Genomic DNA, 17415 nt, shown 5'->3' with positions numbered 1-17415 from the left:
GCTCCACTGGCCAACAGCAGAGCGGTCTGACGTTCTTAATGATCCTTGCACTCGGCTCTCTGGAGAACTTGGGACCGGAGTTATGCCGAGATTCTCAACACGAGTTGATGCTGTCTGCTTTGCTAGGATGGGTCTGGCAGGAAAGCATGTTTTCTGATTCTGACCCAGTGATTGCAAAAGCAAGCAGTTGCCTTCTTGACTTCTGTGCTCATACCCTTACGGGAAATTGACCATCTTTATCCTTATTGCTCTTAGAAAGCATTTTCTTCTGAAGAAAAAGTCCCAAAAGATTCTACTCCTCTGTCCCCTCTAGTTTTGCAACAGAGCATTGTCGGCACAGTACTTTCTCTTCCTTGTATTCCGCCTGTTGGGTCACGTTGACTATTTGGTAAATAATTTTACATGTCTCCAGAGGATTGGCATTGTAATGGGGAAGTGGGCGCTTTATCACCTGACGATGTGAGTGCTAACCCTGGCTTTAGCATGCACTTGTCTTGTGTTCTGTTTTCCTCATCTACAAATAGGGAAGGTAACGCATATCTTGCAGCGTGGTTATAGGAGTTAAATGATACATAGAAAATTACTGGATTAATTTTTAGCGTGTAATAGCTGTGTGGTTGGAATTGAATCAAAATCTTTTTGAAAACGTCCAATTTCATTCTCTCATTAGCAAACATATTTATATCGTGGGGACGCACATCTTAAGGCAATATTATGAACTTCTCTATGCTTTACGATCGACCATGAGTGTTTATGTTACTGGCAAATTGAAATAACATTTACTGAGTGTCAACCACACGGCTGACCTTGTACTCCGCACTGAGCATAGAAAGCTAAATAAAGAACACAGCCCAGTATGTTAAGTGCTTGATAAAGTTACCCATAAAACAGGGGGCAGATGTGCTGGCCCAGCGCTCCTCCCAAGGAACCTGAGCACACATCGCTGAACGTCCTTCTAGAAGCTTTACGAGCGCTCTGATGGAAATGCTCTTACCTGAGAATTTAAGATTTTGACCCGCACCTCTGGCCATCTTCCTGTGAGGAACTGGGGAGACACTGCCCTGCTGAGGCTTTCTCCCACTGCTTTCTCTCCCTCCCCCCCATTCTGACGTCTCAGGTGGCGCCGTGGTCTGCTGGCTAAACCCCCGGCTCTTGTAATCAGGGTGACAGACTCTGGCCCTGGACCAAATCCGGCCGCCACCTGGTTTTATGTGGCCTGCCAGCTAAGAGGGGTTTTGACATTTTAAATGGCTGGAAAAAAATCAAGAGTAGTATTTCGTGACATGTGAAATGACATAAAATTTGGATTTCGGTGTTTAGCACAGCAGTCGCGTAGTTGCGACAGAGACTGGGGGGCCCTGAAAGCCTAAGACACGTGCCCACCTGGCCCTCCCCGAAGACGGCCAGCCTGCCCGCGAGTCCTTGGAAATCTGCGCGCACGACACGTCCTCGGCTTGGGATGGGGGAGGCAGTTTTCCCGTGTTCTCCGGTGTCACATTCTCTGGAAATAAAAGGTTCCCTTTGGCCTTCCTGCTTAACACGGACATGGAGTGTTCGGTGATGCGAACACCCTGGCTGGGTGTGCCTTTCTGAAGGGACAAACGTTGCGTCAGCGGGAGGAAACTCTGGGAACGTTAGGCGGATTTTTCCTCGCCACCGGCTGCCCCACTTCGCGTCTGCTAAGTGATCTGCAGACGGGTGTCCAGTTGCGCTTTTCCGTTAACAGGTGTTTATCAGTTTTCCCTGTAAGACTGGGTTTGCCCACCTAGCACCCTATGAAAATGCTCAACTTGGTGATATTTGTACATCACGGGGTGCCTCTCCCTGGGAAGTAAGCCTCAGTACGGAATTCCTTTCCTATGCTGGGGGCGGACCTAAGCCGTCGGCCGAGAGGCTAAAGACCAACAAGCAGGGACAAATGTGGTTGTGACGCTTGGACGCTCAGCGCGAGCGTGGAAGGGGTTGGCAGGGTCATCGGTGCAAGTTAACTTTCAGGGGAAAGCATTTGCTGGTCAGTGCTCCTTATCTCACGTTCCTGTTGGATGGCAGACTTCACCACGACTCTGGGTTAGTGGCCTTCACAGGGGACTTGGGGGTCTGGGGCATCCACAAATAACTGTCACAGGATGTAAGGATCTGCATGTAGTTTTGTTTAACCCTCACCTGAGGATATGCCTTTCATTGATGAGAGAGAGAGAGAGAGAGAGAGAGAGAGAGAGAGAGAGAGAGAGAGAGATTGGTTGCCTCCAGTACACGCCCCATCCAGAATTGAACCTGCAGCGTGGCTATGTGCCCTGACCGGGAATTGAACCCACCACGCTTTGGTGTATGGGACGATGCTCCAACCAACTGAGCCACACTGGCCAGGGCTGCATATAGTTTTATAGTCCGAGTGATTATGTATTTGAACAATCCACCCTTCAAAGCCATGTGTGGCTTTTGCCTTCAAAAGGCTCCTAAATCGTGAACTCTTACGCTTCTTTTTCTCCCTCCGTTGTGGGCCTTTTGGAAAACAGGTAATAAATTACCATCATCTCCAGAGGAAAAGGTGGCTTTCCCTCATTTGTCCTCCGTACCGTTAGAAAGGCGGTCAGATACCCTCCAGTCTCTGGTCCAGAAGGGACGTGGATGCTCATTCCGGAAACCAACTTACACATATATTGGAATTTCAATAAAGTCCAAACTCTTTGATTTTTGACCCTGTGATTTCGCCTCTGCAAATTTAGCCTATAAAATTAAAGCTAAACAGGAAAGAAAGGATTACATACCATAAGGTCTATTACTGCATTTTTAATAGTGACAAGCCAGAAAAGCCAAAGGTAAACTCACATGGGAACAGTAAACTATAACATATCCCCTAATGAAACGTTATATAGTGATTAAGAATGCCACTGATACCGAGGATATGTATGCCAGGCCTGGCCGGTGAGATCCCGCTGGGAGTCGGAGGCAGAGGTTCCCCAGGAGTTAGCAGTTTGGGTGGGAGGCGGAGCGGGGGAGTGTGAAGGCCATAAACAATTAATTACTGAGGGGGATGAATTACCAAAGGCGAGTGTAGGGTGCTGTGGGAGTGAAGAGCCAAGGGTATTTAACCAAGGAGGAGCTCGACACTGAAGCGAGGCTGGAAGACAGAAGTCTCCGCGTGAAGGAGACAGGCTGAAATTCCAAACGGGAAATGGCACGTGCACGGGGGGAGGGGAGGCACAGGGTCAAGAGCGTGACAGATCCCAGGAAGCTCAGCAAGTTCAGGGCCTTGGGAGCAAAGGGGAGGCAGCCGGGAGAGGGCGGGCCATGGTACACTGATCGCCCGCCACACAAGTCTCAGTAAGAAATGAGGATTTTATCCTCAGGGCAAGCGGAGACTGACATGAACAGATTTAAATTTTTTAAAAATCACTCAGAAGGCACCAGAGATTAGATGCAAGAGGAGTGAGAATGGATGACGGAGGGAGGACATGGCATTAATCCAGGTGAGAGATGGGCTCAGAAATGCAGCGAGGAGTCTTGTGCAGTAAAGATGAATATTGGCTGGCTGACTGGGGGACTTAGAGTTAGAGCCCCAACACGATCAAGAGTTTTTGTTTTTTAAAAAATCTTGTAATTACATAACAAAAATGTTTTTCCTTTTAAATCTTTTAATTGCCTAGGAGAGATTTTAGAAATCTTCAGGACAGCTGAATCCTGGGGCAGCCTCAGATGAATATCAGACCAGGAAAATGTCTTGTACTTTTTCAAAATCGTGCAGAATCCAAAATGTTAACAGTTTCCCAGTGAAGGGAAAAGAAAGAGGGAGGCGGGAAAGCAAAAAGGACCATTCAGTTTGGTGACAGGTCTGTCACCGGAGCCCTTGGGAAGCAGGGCTCTGGTACCTGGTGCAGGGCCTGACACACAGTAGCCCTCAGGAAGTCCTTGTCCAGTGAATGAAGGAATCAATGAAGACTTCCTGGATTAAACAATACGGGATTTCCTTTTGGCCATTCTCGGTTTCGTTATTTTTGTTTCTTGGCATCTTGCCACCCCTCATGTCCCTTACACACACAGGTGGCCTGGCTGAAGGTGGCCAGAAAAGGCTGCCTTTTAACTACTAGTCATTTAAAAGATGTTTCTTTACACATAGTTCAAAATTAGGCAGATTGGAGCCTTGCCTCCTTTTCCTTAAAAACTGGCAACCTAGCAAACTTCTATTCAGATATTTGTCATAAATGCTATTGGGCTAAAATACAGACTTTGTGGCTAAACATAACTTCATGAATATGCATTTACAATGCTTATCATACGCCTTTTCCAAAAGCCAAAATTGGAAAAGACCACATTCCCTGCAAGGGGCAGGAAGCGACATTTGGGGGAACTGTGTGTTTCGGGTAGTGTGCTGACCCCCCTTTTATAAATGAGGACATGTATGTTGAATAACTTGCCCAGAGTCTGAGTAACGGCAAACCCTGGACTTGAATTTAGGTCTGACTTCAGAGCTCTTGCTCCTGTGCCCTACCCCCTCTCGCTTCATGTTGTAAAAATGAATTAGTAAAACTTCACATAGGCCTGTGGGAGTGAGGCCTGGTGGATAAACCCCTGGTTAGGAAGGTGCCACAAGCAAAAGTGCCTTTGAGACCATTGGAGAAATCAAGATTCTGAGTCCAGCTTCCTCCTCCTCCTCCTCCTCCTCCTCCTCCTCACTTTAGTTCTGTTAATTTTTACAACTTTTTTAGTGAGAAGAACAACTTGCCGTCCTCAAGTGTTGAGCATTGAGACGGACTTAGACCTCTCTTCCACCCTCGTGTCTCGTTGTTTTCAAAGTGACTGCTTTCCCGGTTCCTCGTTGTTTTAGGTCCATGTATTGTTCCTCTGGTTTCAAAAGAGCTTTTATCCCGAGGGTTCTTCCTCCTCTTAAATGCTCCCTCTTACAGAACGTGGTCGGGACGATGTCCAGCCTGTCAGAGGACTGTGCGTTGGCCCTGATACTGCGAGTCTCTCTCACGTTTGTCACAGTTGATGGTGATGTTCCCATCTGCCCGGCATCTGGTGCTCAGGGGATCTGTGTTCCCAGTCTGGTCCAGGGGACACATTTGGGATTGTCTTGTAAATCCTCCCTCTACTCGTCCTTCTTACCCTCTCTGTGTAGCAGCTATGGGCGTCTGCCTTGGATCTAGTGAATGATGTCTGTCTTCCCTCCCCAACTACCTGGTACACTGTGAGCCTCTGGGGGCCAGACTGGGTCTCCTTCTCTCTGGATCCTGCCCCAGTCCCTCCCTCCAACGGGGGAGCCCAGCGCCTGCCACAGGGGTAGCCCATGGCTGTGTGTTGACCTGAGTCCTGTGCTAACCTGTGGCTCCTGGTCAGTGAGTTAGGAATCAAGTCACTGTCGCCGGGCCTGCACTGGGACAGCCTGCAGCCCTGCAGGTGGCAGGACCGCCGGTTCTCAGGATACTTAGAGCCTCTTCGCCTCTAGGAGGACTGGGTTGTTTACAAAAGTCACTGCTTTGAATTCAACTAAAAAGGGTTTCCCAGCCCTGGCCGGGTGCTCACTGGTTAGAGCGTCGGCCAGAGGACAGAAGGGTCTTGGATTTGATCCCTGGCAGGGCGGGAGGCAACTAATCAATATGTGTCTCTCTCCCTTTAATGCTCCTCTCCCCCCCCCCCCACCCCCGACTATACCCTCCCTTCCACTCTGTCTGAAAATCACTGGAAAAAATATCCTCGGGTGAGGATTAACAAAGAAACAGAAAACTGTTGGCTGGCCACCGCCTCCACTCCCCAAGCTTCATGGGACTTGTGCTTTCTGGCCGACGGTAGCTCACTTTCTCTTACCAAGTTCAGTAAGGAGGGCCCGATGCTGACAGTCCCATTGAACATGGTGGGATGTGAGAGCACCCACCGCAGAAACAGCGTCTCCGGGGAGAAGAGGGCCGCCTCGGCGCTGGTGTCGTTCGGTCCTGGTTCCAAAGACAGGCGGGGCAAGGGTGCTGGAGAGATGTCCCCCACCCGCCCGCGGCCTCTCCCATCGTGCGCTTGGCCTCTTTCAGGTGAGCCGGAACTTCGAGCTGGTCGGACGGGTCAACCTGGACCAGCTGGAGCAGATGAAGGGCAAGCTGGAGAGCTCCAGCAGCGAGGACGAGGACAAGGAGGAGGACGTGGGCAAGGCCGAGGACAGAGGTGAGTCTCGCCCGCCCTGCGGGCCCCGGTGGCAGCCAGCGCGTCCGTGGGGAGACGGGGAGATGGGGAGACGGGGTGCTGTAGGAGTAGCAGAAGGAACGATCCCTTAGTTCAGGAGCAGAACTGACCGACTCGAGAAACCTGTCAGGGGCCGTGTCTGTAAACTATCCCCAGCTGTAGAAACTCCACGGGAAACAGGCATTTTCTCTCTCGCTGCGGTTGATGTGTTTATTAACAATGTAGAGTGGTGATTTGTTTTTAACAAGGAGAAGGGGTCTTAGTATAAGGACTAAGGACTGGCCAATGGCAAGACAGATGACACCAGAGCTCTCGGGGAATGTCAGTGAACTCCCAATGGGACGCTGATTTGCAATGGCTGCTGCGGGGCTCACCTGCCGAGGCTGTGAGATGAATCCTGCCCCCCTCAGTCCTCAGCATGGCCTCCCCTTAACCTCCTTGCCGTTGGTTTTGACAAAACCAGTAGTTTTCATTTAGTCATGTGTTTACAGGAGACACTAGGGAAGGTCTCATGGAATTTTTGTACTATTTTTCCAACTTCTTTTTAGTCTATAATTATCTTCAAAATGAAGCTTGTTGAAAGTATATGTAATTACAGACAGACATGTATGTGATTTAGAGTTGTTCTCGACATCGATCAACGCAGAATAGTGTGGAAATCCCAAGATGGTGCATGTGAGCAGCTAGGTTGAAATCTGTTACTTTAGTTCCTGCAGACTTACCAGAGTCACACGGGTACCAAGCCTGAGAACTAGACCATAGATGTCACCGAAGTGCTGAGAGGGGTGGTGTTAGTTGCCACTGCGGAGCATCATCATGTGCCAGGCCCAGTGCTGGTGGTTTCTAGTTGCCTTGGAGAGGGGTCTGCGGTTGGCCTACCTGGGTCTGGCTTTAGTTCTGCTAGTAGCTGTTTGACTGGGTAATACAGCTATATGACTGGGGAGCTCCTGTGCATTCATCATCAGTAATAATATCACCTACCTCCTAGGGTTGTGTAAAGCTTCCGTGAGATAACACCAACCAGTCCTTGAAACGTAGTAACCACCTAATAAATGATAACCCTCATGTAGGTGTATTGTTATTTTACAAACGGGGAAATAAAGGCCCAGGAAATGTAAGAGTTCATGCAAAGTTTAAAAAAAACAACACTAGAGGTCGAATTTCGTCTTTTGGCTCCAAAGGCAAGATCCCTTTTACATGACGTCCTGTTCCCCAACCCTGTGGACAGTGGCTTGTTCACTGAAGGGAACTTGACCCTGAATTCGGTCAATTCTGTGGCCATTAGGGTCTCACTCTAAGGTACACTTTTACAAAAATAGCTTTGTTTTTTCCTCTTTGGTCAACCTGCAAGCCTGAGGAAGAGTATTTGGTGACGATTTCCCTCTGAGGTTCTCCCGGTTTTTTTCCTGACCTGCTCCCACCCCCACCCCACTATGCCGCTGTGGCAGGAGGCCACAGGTTTGGAAAGTGGGAGCCCACCTTAGCCCCCTGTGGCTAGGACGGCAGCAGGGACTGCGAGCTAGGGTGTGCCAGGATGCCCATGGTGACCTGAAGAATAAATGGTAGAGGAAGCATCCGCACCGGGTAGGTTGATTACCCTTGTGACGGTACAGCATCAGTTAGTAGGGGCCAGGCTCCTCGCCTCTTGCATGGACAATGGCTGTGATCTGAGAAGCTCAACATTCCATGTATATGTTCTTGGTGACGGATTCCTTGGGATCAGTGCGCTGCCACCTGAGTTCCCTGGAAAGGGCTCCTCTGACAGAGGGCAGAGGGGCTCCTGGGCCCCGCCCTCCCTCCCCCGGGTCCTACGACTTCTGAGTCTTTAAAGCGAGCACATGTGAATTTAGAGGTGATAAGCATGACAGAGGCAAGAGCCCCTGTGAGGCCTCCCCGGTGACTCCTCCAAAGTAAAAGCACAGACAAGTAGAAGGGGAAAAGGGGGCAGTTGGATGTGTGGGCACCAGGCAGATTTCCCGTTTGCGCTGCGTGGCCGCCCCCTCACAGGAGCTTCAGACCCTCTCGGTTGGACTGGAAAGAGCGTGGTCGCGTCCGATCGCGTCTCACTGGAGGGTAGCCTCTCATTCATGAGCCTTAACCACATGGGGAAAGTCTCGGGGTGGAGAAGCTTGTCTGTCTCTCCCCCTGGGTGGCGGATGTACAGGAGCGACTTCCAGGACTACTCATGGAAATCATCAGCCTAAACCTTCCTGTCCCTCCCAAGTTTGTGTCGTCTCCTTCTAATCGATTTCCCACCATGGAGGTGGGTTCCTGCCAGCGAGAAGAAAGGACACACAATAGCCCGGGGGTGTTTGCCAGCCGGCCTGTCTCCTAGGAGCGGAGAGTGGGTGGTGGCTCTGGCGCGGCAGCTCAAGCGGATGGAGAGCTGTTTGCCGTGTGACAGGTAATGATTGGCCTCCTCGGAGGCTGAGCCAGAGGAGCCTTGGAAAGAATAGACGAGTGGTTTCATGTTCCTCAGGGTAAAGGGCGCGTGAGCCAGGAGCTTGCCCCTCGTTGGCAGGGCGGACTTGCATCAGGCCCTCGTTCAGGGGGCCCTCGTCTTTATAGGTACCCCATTCCCAGCGTCCTTTTCCAACACCAGAACTGGAGAGGGGACTGGCTGGCCACCCTGCAGGTGCCGCCTAGAAAGCTCGGAGGGAAATTGAAAGAGAAGAAACCAGGCAGGAAGAAACCAAAATTAAGCCAGGCAGGCTCCACCCCACCCCCTCTCATTATGCAGTTGGGAGGAGTCAGGAAGGCATTCTGTTGATTTCTTGCCCAAGATAATCCCTGCTAAGAAATTAATGCGCCGAGCAGATGGTGCTGTCTCATTTCCAGCGAAAAGAATCAAGGGAGATAGTCTGTGCAATTATTTTTAATGGCTGGTGTGGTGATCTTCTTAATTTGTGAGAAAAATGTTTCATCTTTTGTTCAAACTGGCCCTATTCACATAGCTTTGTGTGCTGAGGATTAAGGCAGCACGGAGATACCTACCCTGTGAGCGTCATCCTACAGTTTGATGAGCTCGGAGCGTTCAACCAGGAGACGTCTCCCTGTAACGCAGCGGTTCTCAACCTGTGGGTCACGACCCCTTTGGGGGTCGAACGACCCTTTCACGGGGGTCGCCTAAGACCATCGGAAAACACATATATAATTACATATTGTTTTTGTGATTAATCACTATGCTTTAAATTATGTTCATTTGTAACAATGAAAATACATCCTGCATATCAGATATTTACATGACGATTCATCACAGTAGCAAAATTACAGTTATGAAGTAGCAACGAAAATAATTTTATGGTTGGGGGTCACCACAACATGAGGAACTGTATTAAAGGGTTGCGGCATTGGGAAGGTTGAGAACCACTGCTGTAACGTCTTGTACGGACAGGCACCTCGGGATCAGATCTGGGGAGATGGTCAGTCCTGCCCTCCTCTGCCGCGAGGCTGCAGAACTGTGCTCGTCCTATGGTGCTAGCCCCCGGGAGAATTTGGCCTACTGTGGTGTCATGAAAGACACATGGGCTGGGACTCAGATCCCACAAAGGTCACAGAAGCTCCAGTCGTAGAGGTTGCCAGGAGGAGTGGCCTGTAAACAATTAGCTGCCCAACCCACGCTTATCAGACCCTACCATGTGCCCAGCGCCACAGAGGAGAAAAAAACAATGACAGTCCACGTTTGATGTCTACAACAGACCTGTCCAGAAATGTCCGCATGTCCCCGCCTCCCGGATTTCACCGCTTGAGGAGTAAGGGCCGGGCAGCTGGCCAGGCTCCCTCGTTAGCCGAGGTCACGCCTGCTTTCACACGCCGGCCTCCCGTTGTCCAGCACACACCTTCAGGCATTCGGTGCTCGGAGCCCCGTGAGGTGTGGATGGTGACATCCGTGACAGGTGACCGCCGTCGGGAGTCAGGACGGCGTTCCCACTGGAAGGCATTGAAACCCCCGGGTCTGCGCGTAACCTGGTCCATGCTTTCGGGAGCCTATATTCTTTTTAGTGAGCAAACTCGTGTCAAGTAGAAAATGAATAGTGCTAAACGGTGAGGCACTGCTAGACCATCACGGGTGGGGGAGATTGAATAGACAACCTGCTCAGACGCCGTGGGAATGACCCAGGTTGTTTGTGACAGAAGCAGCTGGAGAGGTGGGGACGGGCACGTGTGGGGCCTGGGAGCCAGGGACGGTTCTTGAGAGCCGTTCCAGAAGTGCCCTCGGTGAAAAGCCGGTGGGAGGAAGGACAGGGGATCTGGAACTCGCTCTCACAAATGATGTGACGAGGGAGGGGAGGAGGTCTCCTCCTAAACGCTGGCTTACCTCTCCCGCCGCCTCCCGCAGCACTCGGGTAACGCTTGCTCCGCTTTCTCCTTACAGATCTGATGAGGTTTGCTGACCACGGGGCTGCCATGAACGCTCAGAAGCGCTTTCCGTGTGAATTTTGCGGGCGGGCGTTTTCCCAGGGCTCCGAGTGGGAGCGGCACGTCCTGAGACACGGCATGTAAGTTGAGCCATCCCCCGACGCCTTGGCCCAGAGGGAGGTGATAGGGCGATCAGGTTCTTCGTGGTGGTGGTTTTGTTCCCCTGCCAACACCCGGACCCCTCTGTGTCACATACCCGGGCCTGGGAGGAGAGACAGATGTCAGGAACTAGTGTCTCCTTTTCGGTTGGTGTTGTAAATGGTCACCCAGACACAAGTCAAATGACAAATCCCACTCAAGCCCTCGCGTACAAGTGTCGCGCTTTCTCCAGCCAGTGTCCCTTCAGCTCTCATTAGCGTGGCGTTCTCTGATAGAGCGTGGACCGGGGTCAAAAGATCTGGCTTCTGTTCCTGCCTCTGATGACTCATTCCCTGAGTGGCCTGGAACATTCCCACGCACCTCTTGGTGCCTTCAGTGCTCTGCCTCGGGGACAGAGCCAGCTTCTGCCTGCCTCCCAGGTAGGTGGGAGCACACCTGTAAAACACCTGTAAGATCCTTGAATATAAAATTATCCCCTTAGTCCACCAGATACGGGGCCTACGAGTTGGTGCTTTTAGCAGAAAATACCCCTGAGACCTGAAGCACCTAAACTTCAGAGACCATAACTCAGCTTCCCAAGACATGGGTTCGGTCTTGGGGTTTTTGCTTTTTGTTTATCTCTATGATTTGTTTCTGGACCTGTCCATTAACTCTTTAATACCGGGCTGCTCTTTCAGTCTTAATAAACACAGCCAACCTCCTAGCTTCCGGGTTCCGCTGAGGAGTTTGAGCATCAGACAATACTTGCTCTGACCACTTACAGCTTCTCTCTGTTCCCAGTAGAGGCGGGAAACATAAAACCATTATTATTCATCTGGAAACAAAGCATGATGTAATCAAACCATAGCATGATCATGGGCCTTTTTGTAGGTTCAAGTACCAGCAATACTTGACCTAAGCACAACGTGTAGCAAGGATAAGTCGCTCACAATTTAGTCATCCTTTCGTGGCATTTGTCCCAAGGAAACCCCAAGGCCTTTTGTTAAGGATGTGAGTCTTTTTTCATTTAACTAGGAAACAGTAAACACTCACCTGTCTCTGCCATCCATGTTCTCCCAGGGCGTTGAACGACACCCAGCAGGTGAGCAGAGAAGAAATCCACCTACAAGAGAGCGTGCAGGACAGTATTAAGATGCCCTCGATAGAGGAGAAGGAAGATGACGAGGCGCTCGGGATAGACTTTTCCCTAAAGAACGAGACAGTAGCCATCTGCGTAGTCGCTGCCGACAGATCTCTCCTGGAGAATGCAGAGGCCGAAAAGGAATAAGCGTGGGGTGGAATTCTGGATCACAACCTTACTTGAACCGTGACGCAAAGTGGGAGGGCCAGCTCGGGCTGAGACGTGGGGGACAGAAAAGAGAAGACAGAACAAAGCTGCTTTTTCGGACTGAACAATCTATTTTCAAAGCACTGGTACCTGTGTGAGTGAGTATGTAAATTAAAGTTATTTAAATGGTTGGAATATGTGGCTCCTTTTCCATCACTACACCTTCCCTCCGGATCTTCAGCGTGGAAGTTTCGCTCGTGGTGGGATGCACAGCGCCTCCCGGGCACGGCGTGGCCTGTGGTGGTCTTGGACAGTGTGTGGAAACAAGCTCCATGACAGTAGAAGACTTCTTAGGGGAACAACATTTTCTGACGCACAACTTTCTGTGCGTTTTTCTAGTTTTCATACCTTAAGCTTTTTTCAAGACCTAACTGCAGCCGCTTTGGGAAAAAAACAAAAACAGAAAACAAAAAAACTGCTTTGCATAAAACAGTCACCTGTTTCCTAGTACCTCAAACTTAACCAAGGGAATTCTCTGCATTTGTCAGTACTACCTGTCGTCGTCGTGGTTAAATGTAGAGAGAACTGCTGGGCAAGATGGTGAATGGAGAAAAAAAAAAGAGTTTTAAAGAAAGGAACACAAATTGTGCTTAAAATCCCCACGTGGGTTTTATTTCTTAAAATACTGTGATTTTTTTAATTATTTTAGTAAAAAACAAAACAAAAAAAAGAAACAGACTTTAATTACTAGATAACTGTTTGTGAATTGTCATCCTTTATTCCAGGTAAGCTGTTTATTAGTGTTCAACTATGATTTAGACTTTGGTAGACTCATACAAGCTAATTTTACGGTGACTGTGGAGTTCCGTTTGCCACATGTTCATTTTCTATCAGCTTGAGTGTTACAAACACAGCACAATTCAGTTTTTCATATAAATTGTTTTTCTTTGTGTGTGTGTGTTGATATTGTTTTAATTTGGGGCAAGGGAGATTTAGGGTTTTTTTGTGAATAGGAATGTTTTTATTTTAAACATGGAAATAACAAAGAAGTTAACTTTTTTTTTTAATTTAACTAAAGAACCAAACTTTTTGGCACAGCTATGCAGCTTGTGGGCCAGATGAGGAAGTCCTCTTCACCCTTTTGTTGCTTGTCAAATTATCACACTATCCGTCTCACACAAATACGTTCTGTTAGGATGGGCTGGCTTTTGTGTGTGATTTCCAATCTGTGTTTTGCTTTTGTTTGCAATGTGTGTTTTTTGGGGGGGGCGGTTTCTCATTTAACTTGGTGGGGAAGGGAATCCCATCCCTTTGGTGAGAATGGACAAGAAATACTTCCATCCTACAAGGAGCCTGGAGAACTACTTTTTTGTTGTTTGTTTAAATCTAGCTGCCAGCTGCTCCGTTTCCCCATCTTAGCTTTTTCAGGAGGGAGCGGCTTAGACTAAATCTAAGTCTACATTTATAATATGTTCTGATTGTGAACAGAGAGTTTTTGTTACAAAGAGTAGAAAAGAACTTTCCTTGAAGCCTAGGTTTTAGAAGCCTATGAGCTTGCGTGCTTGGATGTGTGTGTTCTCGTGCGTATGTGTGTGGGTGTGTGTGAGTCCTTTGGTTTTCATGTTTTTTGTTTTTGTTTTTTTTTTTACTTGGAAGGGTTGAGGGAGGGGGAGGGAAGAGAGGGAAGGGTATTGCAGAGATGACAGTGTCCCACATAGCTTCAAATAAAATCCATGGAAAGATACTGCATTTGTGGAATAAGTGCTTACTTGAAAAGCATGTTCTTCCTTTATTTTCTTGCTGTTAAGACTTTTTTTTTTGTAGGGCATTTATCTTAATTTTTTTTTTTAGGGATGAGGGCCATCATGTGGAAACCAGAAAATGGGGAAAGTGTAAACTATCTAAACAGAGATTTCATTTCGTGTCCATATTTGTTTTTAATTGGCCTCATTTCAAATGTATTAAACAGTTCCATACCTGGATTGGGTGTTTGTAATGGTTACCAAAAAACAAACAAAAAAGAAAAAAAAGGAAAAGAGAGAAAAAGAAAAAAAAAGAAAGAAAATAATTGTGACATGCTTTTATCACTACTTTATTTTTCAAATAACATGTAAATATTGTAATCCATTGGATTTTGTTTTGCTAACCTGTTAATAAAAATATGGGACCATTATCCTTGTAACAAGGCTAGAATGTCATTTTTTTTCTTTTTTTCAAACATATACCTGATATTTTGTGGCCGCACATTTTGGATGCATTATTATAATTCTGTTGACTGTAATGACATAGAATTTACAACATTTTTTTTGTTTAATTTATACAGAGGACATTTTTTTCAGAGCTTGAGAGAAGAAAGTAAATAGCAAAATGAGAACCTATTGACTCCAATAATCAGTGTTTCCCAATACTTGATGAAAGATAGGGAGATCCTGAGTTCTTGAAGCCAAGGGTTTAAAAAAACAACAAAAAACACACAAGTAGGTTATTCAAGTTGTTTGCAACATACATTTTGTAATAAAATGTGAGAAATTAATAAAGAATTTTTTTCACATGTGTCTATGTGCATCTGTTGGAGATCATTGATAGATATGATGGCAGATAAATGTAGAAAGGATGTTGCATTGCCCCTGAATCTACACAGGTCTGGAAAGCAAAGGTAAAACTAAGGTGAGGTGTGAGCTGGGATTTTAAAATGTTCCTATTTTTGCATCAGGTAATGTATCCTCAACTGGGGGATTTTATGGAGGGAATGTTTTCCATCAAAATTGTGAATCAGTGTGTATGACAGTTCAGAAGGAGGAAGTGCCCGTGATTAATGTCATCTGGGGACCCTGAATCCATGAGCACAGCTATTTTAAACTAACTGCAAGTTACACCCACTGCCACAAACTATCTTCCTGTGCATCCCGCACCAGCAATTATCATCATTAACTTTGTGAGCTACGCTGTTATAAAGCAAAGGAAAAATTAATAGTCATGAAACCTAGAAGAGTAAGTCAACATCAACAACACCGATTGTTCGACTCGAGCTGACTTACCCTGTCGGCCTTCAGTGTTAGGAGACAATGGCTCGTGGATCATTTGTTCTGAGTTCATCCAGAAGTTTGGTTCTCATCCTTCCTCATCTCCTTTTCCCCTTCACAAAAGAAAGTTTTACTTATTAGAGTATATAAAACACAACAAGAGAGAACAGATAAATCAGGACCCCAGGGAAATGAGGACTGAGTAGCTAAGTGATTGATAATGGGGAACTGGCAAAACGCATTCCATGAGGTTATATTTGGCTCTGAGCTTCCTGGTTAGCAAGGCAAAAAGTGATCAACCAAGAATCAATCTTAGTAACTTACCAAATGGTCAAGGGATACTCCACCTTTTCTGGAACTGCAGGTGGAGAAGTTTCTTCTGTATATTTCTCTAAAGAAGTGAAGGTGACAATGGACTTGTCTGTTGTAAAGCATACCTATTCTCATTACCTCCATCAAATAGTTAGTGAGCAATGTTTTCATTGAGTTCATGTGTAATCCATACTCCCTCTCTGTCTTACGGAGAGGAAGTGGGATGTATATATTAGTCATGGTAGGGCTGCAACAAAGCAAAACCTTAGCACAATAAGGTTCACTTAATTCTTATATATTCCCAGTGGGGGGCTCCCTTTCATCTGGCAATTCAGGGATCCAAGCTCCTCCATCTATATCCCAGGGTCATTGCTGAGAGCTTGCAGGTAGTCTACCCACTCAAATACCTCACCCAGGGAGCAGCACCCATCACTTCGTGTCTTGCTTCATGGGCTAGACCTGGTCCCACAGCCCACCTACCCATGAGAAAGTGGTCTTCTCTACCTGAGTACCCAGGAAGAACATGAACTGACAAGCTCCACCATGATCAGGAACTTACACCGTGGAAACAGGAGGGGGGATAGAAGCCCCCCGTTCTTTAGAAAGCACAGGGTGCTGGTCCCATTACCCATGTACTTAACCAGCATTTTTGAGCAACTATTTGCTGCTCTCCACTGTGTAACGAATGAGACACGACACCTGTCTTCCCATAGCTAGTGAGGGCAGAGATGCACCCTGGGAGAAATGACTCCCATGAAGACCCTGGAGCTTGCTGGGCCCTTAGCTTCCTGTGGTGAGGCTTTGCCCCCACCTCGAAGTGATGCTGACAACCCTGGGGGAAGATGACCTTGACTGCGAATGCCTTTCCTCTGTCCGTGGAAAAGCACGCATTTGAGTTCGGGAGGCATGTGAGAAATCGGTTCCTCATACACAGGGTGAGCCCTTAGCCCTTAGCTTAACAAAAATTACGCTAAGATACACTCCTTTCCTTGCAGCTATCTGTATTTCACGGCCAGGGGAGTGATGGGGACAGCACTGGATCCCAGGAGACCATAAGACGCTTCAAAGTATCAAGCTCATCTCCTGAAAATGTCTGTTCTTTTCCAAATGCCCTGCCCTACAAATGCTGTTCCCTCTGCCTCAGTGTGAAACTCCTTTTCTTCACTGTAAGTTATCTGCCCTTTAAGACTCAGCCTCAATATAACTTTTTTTAAATCTTCACCTGAGGATATTTTTTTCCCCATTGATTTCTAGAGAGTGGAAGGGAGGGAGGAGGGGGAGAGAGAGACATCAACAGGAGACACATTGATTGGTTGCCTCCCCTACGAGGTCCCACCAGAGCTGGGGAGCCTGCCACCCAAGTATGTGCCCTTGACTGGGAATCGAACCCATGACCCTTCAGTCCACAGGCTGACGCTCTAACCACTGAGCTACCGGCCAGGAACCAAATATAAGTTTTGATTTGAAGCCTTCCTGACTGCCTACATGTCACATGACGGGAACGGTCACCCCACTTATCACCTGTGCCCTGTCTTCATAAAGGTTCACTGAGGACTCCTCGCCCCACCCCCGCTCCTGCTCCAACTTGCCGCAGCTGAGACTGCTGTCAGATGCAGCTAGCCTTTTAAATTCAAATATATTCCTGTTGATACCGAGTGTTAGTGATCTTCTTTGGCATCGATGCCACATTTTCTTTCGGAACTTGAGATTGCTTTTTTAAATATCTAAGTAAAAATATGCAGTTTGGTAGATGAAAAATGTCTTTGAAACTCTAGGCTCTCTCTCTCTCTGAAGAAATGTCAGAGAACTGAACACCCTCACCACCACCCTCCTCTCTTGGCCACCCTCCTCCTCTCTTGTCCTGTAAATAGGAAAGGGATGGGGAGGGCCACTAGGTCTTAAGATTGGATGTCAGTGGTGACCAGCTGCAGGGGGGAAGGGGGGAAGGGGAGCAGAAGCCAGAATTGGCCCTGATGGCGGTGGAGACATGTGGCTGTGACAAGTGGGGTGAGATGACTGTCAAGATGTGGAAAGAAGCAGGCAAGGGTGGGGGATGGTTGCCTGAGAGGCAGGTGGAGGGAAGACTTCTGCAGAATGCCAGTGATGGGGACACGTTTGTTACACTGG

General features: G+C 47.9%; 1 protein-coding gene across 1 annotated transcript in view; it reads left to right on the top strand.

Moving 5' to 3' along the window:
* ZNF462 (zinc finger protein 462) overlaps positions 1-14135 on the top strand; it is a 136831-nt gene extending 122696 nt beyond the window's left edge. The window contains 3 exon segments of the mRNA XM_023753305.1: positions 6021-6150; positions 10544-10667; positions 11746-14135. Coding sequence (XP_023609073.1) covers positions 6021-6150; positions 10544-10667; positions 11746-11953 — 462 coding nt within the window. The 3' untranslated portion in view covers positions 11954-14135.
* Positions 14136-17415: the final 3280 nt, after the last annotated feature.

This window comes from Myotis lucifugus, unplaced genomic scaffold (genome assembly GCF_000147115.1).
Source record: "Myotis lucifugus unplaced genomic scaffold, Myoluc2.0 scaffold_43, whole genome shotgun sequence".
NCBI lineage: Eukaryota > Metazoa > Chordata > Mammalia > Chiroptera > Vespertilionidae > Myotis > Myotis lucifugus.
The sequence above is the reverse complement of the archived record's forward strand: the minus strand, read 5'-3'. Positions and strand labels throughout refer to the sequence as shown.